Source organism: Alligator sinensis, unplaced genomic scaffold, assembly GCF_000455745.1.
Source record: "Alligator sinensis unplaced genomic scaffold, ASM45574v1 scaffold114_1, whole genome shotgun sequence".
NCBI classification, from domain to species: Eukaryota; Metazoa; Chordata; order Crocodylia; family Alligatoridae; genus Alligator; species Alligator sinensis.
The window spans coordinates 509,735-519,172 of NW_005842525.1; the positions used below are offsets into that span (position 1 = coordinate 509,735).

Here is a 9,438-nt window from a genome sequence, read left to right on the forward strand (position 1 = left end):
GTGTTGTGATACCCATGTCAGGTAGGTAGTAGGCTGTGCATGTGCTTTGGAATCAGGCTCCATGGAAACAAACAAAGAGAATAGTTGAATTATATGCATCTATAGTTGAATCATCTGTTTATAAAATTTCTAATAAAAAGTGTGTTCTGTATAGAGATAAAGATCAGCTAATAATTGGAGAAGAAAACTGTGTTGTGCTTCTAATACACCCAAGAAATGATGGAGAAGGAGCTTATGAAGCTGAGCTCCATATAAAGATCCCACCTGAAGCAGATTACACAGGAGTCGAACGCAACAACAAGGTAAAAAAATCAAGTTTATATGACACATCACAAGAGATTGGAACAAAAATTAACCTTATGTTGTATCTAGGGCCTGGTTTAAATTGCAGGCCCAGCTTGTGGCATGGCAGCTCCTTTAATCTTGGAGTTCCCCCTGTGTGCTCCCCCCAACCCCTGTTGATGATTGGCTGAGGGACCTGGCGACCCTGCTGCTCCTGCTTGCTCCTGATGGCCAGGAGGTGAAAATTGCAGTTTTTGCCTCTTGGCCATCAGGAACAAGTGGCAGGGCTAATGGACCCCTCTGCCAATCAGCAACAGTGGGGGGTGGGTGGCGTGGAGGGAACTCCAAGATTAAAGGAGCCACTGTGTGGTGAGGTGGGCCCACCATTTAAGCCAGGCCCTAGTTATATTCTAGCTGAGGATATGGAAAAGGTTGGTGGCTTTAGTCAGAGGCCGAAATAATACAAATAAAAAATTTCAGATCAATTGCTTTATTTTATATTTAGAAAAATAAAGCAGGAAATCATAGGATATATGATATTCATATGTATAAAAAAGACTATTTGCAGAAGTGTATCCAATCAAATTGTACTGTACATATTTAGACTCTGTCCCATTTTAGATTAATTTAAGAGCAAAGATGAAATTGTATCCCCCAAACAGAAAGAATGTTCATGTACCGCCCACTGGACAGTAAGAGTCTGTCACCTCCTCTATGCACAGATCTCACAAGCTGTTGCAACATTAACTTCCTTTTTTTTTTGTTTGCAATGTTTGGAATGTGACACACAGAAAGGCCCCAAGGTGAGGGAGTGGGGGAAAAGAGGGCAAGTTAATTTCCTTTCTAGTGGCAAATGTTTTTAATCGAGTTGAAAGTATTCTACAATGTGTTTCTTTATTCGTCTTCTGTCAATCTAGTTTATTGATGGGTTGAAAGCTGCAATGGGACCAAACTCAGTTAGCAAGAACTAAGGAGAAAGGAAATGAAAATGTTATTGAAGATTATATTTTTAGAATTTAACCAAAACTCTCCACCACTCGCAAGCATTTAAGAAAATCATCCCTGACCCCTTGATTCCAAGTGGGGTGTTTTTTTCTTGTTCTCTCTATATAATCTCTGGGGCTTTTTCAACTGGTATGTCAAAAAGAAGTTGTCTTTATTAGTGTCTACTTGGGTTTTTGACTTTGTTGCCCTTAAGAAAACACATGTTCTTTTCTTCATGTAGCAAGGGTAGGGGGAGAGGTGTACAAAGCCCACTGAAGTTAATCAGAATCTTTCAAATGGTTTCATCATGATTTCTCATGAGCACAGTTTCTGAAAAGAGCTAGTAAAAAGCTTTTCAGCTGGAGAATTCTCTTTATCAAAAAGGCATGGAAATCTTACAGGTTTTATTTTTTTTTAAATTAGCTCTTGACTGACTCTTTTTTTTTTTTTTATTACAGATAATACCAGCAAATTATATTTTGGGTTTCCATTATTTGACACCCCTCAGAAATCATTTAAAATATTAATTTTTCTTTGAATTTTTTTGCGAAGTAGAACATGTTTTCTGACTGGCTCTGCTTCAGAATCTTCCAGAAACAGCCATTTGAGATTGCATTGATTTTTGTCTGCATTTGCAGTCCTAGGCTCTCCATGAAAAAGCAAACTGAGAAGTTCTTGCTTTATGCATCTCCTGAACAATGTTCCTTAGTCAGATGCAGGGGTCGCCATTTATGTCTTTTATTTAAAACAGCAGAACATTAGTCCTATTGTACTGTACGTAATTCTTGCACATTTAAATTCCAAAAGCATTTCCTATAGTACTAAAAGCTATTAGTTCTCCCACTTTTAGAACTGATAAAGGTATGCAGTTCAAGAATTAATTACTGAGTTTAGTACAAGTCAATAAAAGAAAAAAATCCTCAAATACAAGTGAAAAATCTTTGCAACAGGAAAAATTTATATTGAATTCTTCAGTCATGTTCTAAAAACGCATGCTTGTATTTAATTAAAAAAATGGCCCATTGTTCCCTGTCTTCAACTGCCTTTCTGTGCTAGCACAATCATCAAAAGCTGTTGAAGTCATGGCAAAAATGAATACATAATCTTTGCCAAACTGAAATATTTAAAAGCCAAACTGAAATGGAAAAGAAATAGCTTCTACATTCTGGAAATCCCTAACCCTTTTTTATCCATTCTCTTCTATGTTTTTACGTTGAACTCAACCTTTGATTTAATATAGAAAGAAATTTACTAAAAAGAAGTGTTTTACAGACACTTTAATCATATTCCCCAAATGATCTTACTTACAAGTACATCAGATTCATATGGTAGAACCATAGAAAAGGGGTGCTGGAAGGAATTTGAGAAGGTCATCCAAGCCTGCCTCCCCATTCAAAGCAGTATCACCCTTATCTAACCATTTGTTTGAACTGCTCTTAAAAATTTCCAAGGATGGAGATTCCACAATATCTAACTAATCTATTCCAAAGAGCTGTTGTTAGGACATTATTCCTTATATCCAATCTAAATTTCCATTGTTGCAACTTGTATCTACTAAGCATTGCCCTGTTCCCTGGGGCTTCAGAGAATGGTCTATCCACATCCTCCTTAAAACTGCCTGCCCTTCATGTACTTGAAGACTGTTATCAAGACTGTTACTCTGTCTCCCATTCTCTAGATTAAATGATCCCAGTTCTTCCAACCTTTCCTTGTAAATCATGCTTCCTAGACTTCTAATCATTCATGTTGTTCTCTGCTGGACTCTTTCCAATTTGTCTACCTGTTTCTTGAAGTGTGGTGTCCAAACAGACCAGTACTCCAGGTGAGGCCTCACCTATACTGACAGGTCACTTCCCTTAACTTGTAGGCAATATTCCTATTACTGTAGCCCGGTATCCTATTGGCTTTTTTTCTTCTTTTTTGTAGCAACAGCACTGTTAACTCTTTCAATTTGCAATCCACTCTAACCCCCATGTCTTTTTCTGTAGTACTGCAGCATACTCAGTCTTTCCCCAAGTTTTTATGCATGTATTTGATTGTTCTGTCTTAAGTGCAGGACTTGAATGAAGATATTCATACCAAAACTTGGACAGACCCCTGGGGAACCTCACTTGATACTTCCACCCAATTAGACATTGTGCCTTTGACTACTCTTTAAGCATGATGTTCTGAGATGTAGTTAGCCATGTTAGCCTAAAGTCAAGCAGAAGGCAGGGTATATTTAGTTTATAATGTGCAAATCTCCCCTACCTTCTGTATGATGATCCAACCAGTTATTACTCATCTTACAGTAGTTTGATGTAGGTCCTTCTGTTGCTTGCTCCTTGTTAATATGCTGATATAATTAATGTACTCAATGCATACATTAAAGGGGGAATTATGTTTTTTATTTATACATAGAGTTTCAGTATAATTTAAAGTAGTATACAGTCCCTCTGATGACCGTTTGCACAGAACTACTTTTTAACATGTCTGGCTTCAAAAGAACTTTCAATGTGTGTACTTGTGATGTAAAGAAAATCTAAATCTCTTGATTTGTAATCTCTTTGAGGTGGGAGGCATGGGTGAAATTCTGGTCCAATTAATTTTAATGGGGGTTTTACCTTGGGTTTCAAAAGGTTCAGGATGTCATATGATGTCTTCATGAGTGTGGTATAATTGGGCTCTAATCCTGTTTGAGACATCTGGGCAGCCCAGTAATAGAAATGATCTGTTGCACAATCACTTAAGGCAATAGTTAAATGGGTTTGTGATGATGCCAGTTACCATCAGACCTCAGCACTCAAGGTCCCCAGTGGCACCTCACTATAGTAAAGATTGTAGCTGTTTCTGGGTTATGATCGGTATTGTCCTTATAGCTGGCCTTCCTATAATAAGACAGAGATAATATTCTCCTCAATCAGATCCAATATCAGCTAGATTGTGGTCGGAGTAGATAAAAAATACCAAGCTAGATTTATCCCTGATGTAGTGTATATACACTTTTAAAGAGGCTAAGAAGCGTTAGGGTTAAACTGATATCTAGGGAAAGATTCTGTAAAATATTGTTTAAAATTTGAGTTATAGAGGAAAATGACAAAAGAGAGAATATTGGTCCAATCCTCAATGTAGTTCTTACTGACTCTGCATAAAATGGATTAGAAAAGGTGATATGTATGCATTGTAACCATCTTGTTTCAGAGCCTCAATTGCTTTTATATTGCAGTTTGTGTAGCCAAATCATATGATGTTGTTTTGTACTGGCATAGCTGGCTATACAAGATGCAAAGTGCTGATTCAGACCTTCAGCAAAGACTAATGCCTGTATTTAGCTTAGATATTAAAGTTCTTTCTTGACTTCACAGCTACTTAATGAAATACAGTGCAATCAAATGTTGCTGTTTTCAACTTGAATTGTGGTAGCATCTGGACCCCAGTCATGAATCAGGACTACATTACTAGATACTCGACATACACAGAACAAAGACAGTTCCTGCCCCTAAGGGAGAACTGATACTGAATGGCACAAAGAGCAAAGACTCCAGCCCTACCACCCTGGAGAAGAATGGAATCCAATGTCTCATGAAATGACAGAGGGAAATAAGTGATGTGATTTCTTTCTAGCTCCTGCTTAGGCATAGGCATAACAAATTCACTGCAGATTCTGACATGGCTCTTCAGGTAGGGAATAGTGGTGGTGCTACAGGTTAGAGTGAAGGTATTGACTGCAACATGTATATGAGTGTTTTCTTTTATGGAATCTCCTGAAACAATAGAGAAAACTATTAGTCCCCCACTTCCATGAGCAGCATACTGATACACCTGCTTTAAAAGTGGGGAAAAACCCTGAGCTTTCCTGGCCTGCTTGTAAAATTTTCTTGGTGAAATCAATACAGGGTTGATAACTAGATGAGATATGATTTAATTGGAATTAAATTAAAAGCTCTTAGAACACAGACCAGGTCTTTCTTATGTATGGGTACATTGAGAAGCAGCTGCTGGCACTCAGTAAATTAAAAGCTTTATCCAACCTCATCATCTGAGAAAAATGGCACATTATTGTGGAAGGTAATTACATAAATTTTAAAGGTGGGAACTGGGGTGAAGGAAAGACGCATTTTTGTACAGCAGTCCAGAATCTTTTATTACTCCTGTACCGATTTAGTAGTCCATTGCTGAGATAAGTAATGGCAATTCATATTTGTAGACTGCCTGTGTCTTCCAGTTACAATATGCCCTAGGAGCAAATGTATTAATCAGTGGGGTTTTGCTGCTGTTTGAGGTTGCCAAAAGGCCATGCATTTCTATCAAAATATGAATTGCTACTCATGGAGAGGAAAAGGGTTCTGTGATTAAACCTTCTTAGTTACATGTCAAACTAGTGGAACTGGCAGTGCTGGATGTATGAATCTCTCTCATTTCCCTTGTTTCCCTCCTGCTGCCGCTTTTTATTTTCTTATTCTATTTTTAACCACCTCTAAAACATGGCTGACCTTCCATCCTTGCATTGCACAAATCAGTTTTAGCATTGTCTGTATCATCAGCCATCTTAAATCTGAGGAGGATGCCCCTAATTTTTCATGGATCACTAGAACTCATTTGCAAAACACAACTTTTTGCTCAGACTTTTTGGGAGGAAGTGAGGTAAGGGATAGTATATTTTATGTTGGAGGATAGTACATCCTCTATATAGCAGTCTTAACCTATAAAATAGTGAAGATTGGACTTTCATATAACATCTCTGGCTAATTTTTCCAAAAGAAAGACTAAGCTTAATATTTTATGACTACAGATTTCCAAGCAAATTTTAGTACAATGTTAAGAGTAAATTAATATTTACTTCAATGTATCTATAATTCAAGAGTGTCTATTCTCAGTTTCAACCACCTTTTGAGAAATCCTTTAAAAAGCATGAAAAGAGTAGGTTAACCTACTTTTACAGCAAAGTGAACCAAATGAAAAGAAAGTAATTGTAAACTCTATAATTCCAACCCTCTCTCAAAGAATACCAGCTTTAATTTTCCTTTACTTCCTGCTGTCAAAAATACTGAGCAAATAGATGGGACTTGCAGCTAGGGACACAGGCAGCAGTTATGTTTGTCATGTGATTGGCCCCCTGATAATGCTCTATAGCTTTGCCATGACACATGTGCATGACTGCAGAGCGCTTTTAAAGTTGCTGATCACACCACAAATTAACCTTCATCAAATGAGGGATCAAATGAAGGTGCTCCACTTCAGAGTGCCTTAGGGAACTTGTGTTCCCAACGGTCAGTTTGGGGTATGATTGGGGATGGGCAGCAGGAAGGGAAGGAGAAGAGCTGCAGGCGGGGGTTGCAACATTGCTAATAGGAAGAGATTGTTAAGTGAGCAGACACCACAATTAATGCTTTTTAGAACATCTGTCACTTTTTCCGCTAATTTCAGCTAACAATAGACTTAGTCTGTTCACCCTGGCCTTCACCAGCCAGGAAGGACATGGGTTGAATTGATAGACTGTGGCCTGGAGATCTCCCAGCTTTTTCTTATAAAGAATCTGACCTGTCATGTGTTACTTAATTCATGGGAACTATGCAATGAGAAAAATTAGAGGGGCTCACAGCAATTCCAGATGCATCCTGATTTTTTTTCCTGAAGATATGTTATCTCTGTTCGTTTATCCAATTTGTTTCTTTTATTAAAGATGCCAAAAATGAAAGCGAAAAAAGTCGGGGGGGGGTTGCCTTGTTTTAGTCTGTACCTCTTTACTTCTACCATCATGGATCTGTTCCTTCCTCCATGCACTCTACTTTATACAGAAAACCCAGTTAGAGGCAAGAGATAAAGGCTTGAAATGTTGAGAGAGAAAATTTGGCAGGAAAGCAGCAGGAACATTTTGTGTTTACTCCCCTCCAGAAAGCAAGATGAGAGAGTATCTTAAATAGATCTTAAATATTGTAAAGGGAGTTCTGAACAGTATGAGCTAGTGGAAGGGGCACACACTTGGGAGGCAGGCAATCTGGATTACTTCTCTAGTTTAGCCACCAGCTTGCTGTCTGACCTTAGGCAAAAATCATTTTCTGCCTCAGTTTTCTCCAGCATTAAAACATAGATCATGATACTCACATATTTACATCTGCTTCAGATGTCAGCATGACAAGTGCTATAGCTCTGCAAAATTGCTCTCTAAAATGAACTGGCTGGGAAAGGGGACCCTAAGGCTCACTGCAAAACCGAATGTGTGGTCAAAAATCCAACTTGAGGGTTTGTTTGGCAGGGAGAATTACAATTTCAGAAACGGTTCCATGTGCTCTCTTGTGATGACTACAGGAAAGGTCCACCCTTTATGTAAGTAAAAAATCTAGTTCCTTTGCTGTTAAATGTTAGACCCAGTGAATATATTCAGAAATAGCTAATACTCTAAGCACCCTTGCCATATATTAGGAAATATAACTCCAGAGCTGTCCCACAGTAACTTTCTCAGTCATCTGTGCCAGAAAAATACCATTTGTGTGAAATATGTATCAACCTGCATAGCTTTCTTCAATCCAGTTAATATTTCAGTTATTGTCTTTATAGGCATAATTCACTGCAGCAATTATGTAATGTGTTAGAAGAAATAAAATGATATCTCTGTGTGTCTTAAAATATTGGTTCATTTCCTTTCTTTTTTTTCTTTCTTTTTTCCCTTTCTTCACAGTTAAACTACCTCCATGACTGACAGTAACCAATTACATATCCATGTAGAGCTCTGTACAGGTGTTTGAAGTCAAAAGAAATTTCACAGTAAAAAAAGGCATCATTTTCCCAACAGGATACATTTTGCTCTGACCTTTGACCACCGGGCTGGTGTTCTTTTGTTACAGGCACTACGTGTATTAAGCTGTGATTACAAGATGGAAAACGAAACTAGAATGGTGGTTTGTGATCTTGGAAACCCCATGGTGGCTGGAACAAATGTAAGAGAAAACCAGATGCTTTTGCTGATGTTTATCTAATTGAATTTTAAGGGGAGCAAATGGAAAACTATTCCATTAGTGGAATATGTCCTGATAAGCAGGAACTAAAACAAATACTTTATCTTGACAGGAAATTGTTGATGTAATAAGATATAGCTTTATGCTTCTAAAAGACTAATAATCTGGTGTTTCAAAAACCTAATGACTTTAGAACCTGTTTCTGATTGATCTTTGGGATAAATTGGACTAACACCATTAAAATGACTGGATTTGGAGCAATGCTTTGAAAGGAAAATCCTGATCTGTAATATGCTAGATGTGTTCACATATTCCTTTTAATATTCCTATATAGTAAATGAAAGCCTCTTGGGTCTGATTCTGATTGAACATAATATTATTCTTGCTAATTTATACTAGTGCAATTAGGATGGATCAAACCCATTATCCTATAGATTTACCTTATTATTGCCCTAAAAGTTTTCCAAGGTGAAGAAATATTTATTTCTGTTTACAAAGATGAGATACCAATAGCAGTGCCTACAAACAAGAATTGAGATGACTATCATGCTGTGATGCACTATTTTAACTTTTTCTCTACTGAATAGTTTGGCAAATACATTAATCTAAAGTTCTTGACAGACTCTGATCTGTTCATACTGTTCTACAGGATATGTATACCTTCAGGTACCAGAGACATTGTATATTCATCTGTTCCCCTAACCTCCCTGTCTTGTGTTTACCTGATTGGAATGAGGATTTGTTATCCAGTAGCCAGCGTGGTATTTTTAGCATATTAGAGAGCATGTCTAGGCTTCCCTGGATGGTATTAGGAAATGCTGTTGCAAAAAGTCACCTTGCTCACCAACTCTGGCCAGCCTTTAAAAAATAAATGTAACCACTTTAATAATTGTGTCTGAGATCAAGTGATGTTAAGTGTACCCTGGACACATGCCTAGGCTGCTGCTTTAGATTTTGGCCATTAGGCATGCATAAACTGGGAGCAAATGAGTGGACTGCATTGCTTTCATAATGCTCCGTAACACCATTAGCATGTGAAGACATGCACTTAGTGTCACTGTAATTAGTAATGCAGTTATTTTGAAAAGTACTCCAGCTGCAATCACTGAAGATGTGCTGAGGGGATCATGTGTGGCTCTTGGTTAAGTTTGGGTTTGGAGATCAGAAGTGTTGCCTATTCCACTCTCTCAATACTTCAGCAGAACAGTTTGGAGGAAACTTGAGTGAACCTGGCAGT

The 9,438-nt window shown here is 37.8% G+C and overlaps 1 protein-coding gene across 1 annotated transcript in view; it reads left to right on the forward strand.

Moving 5' to 3' along the window:
- Positions 1-9,438, forward strand: part of ITGA8 (integrin subunit alpha 8) — a 174,471-nt gene that overhangs the window by 87,046 nt on the left and 77,987 nt on the right. The window contains 2 exon segments of the mRNA XM_006031697.3: positions 155-302; positions 8,091-8,183. Coding sequence (XP_006031759.2) covers positions 155-302; positions 8,091-8,183 — 241 coding nt within the window.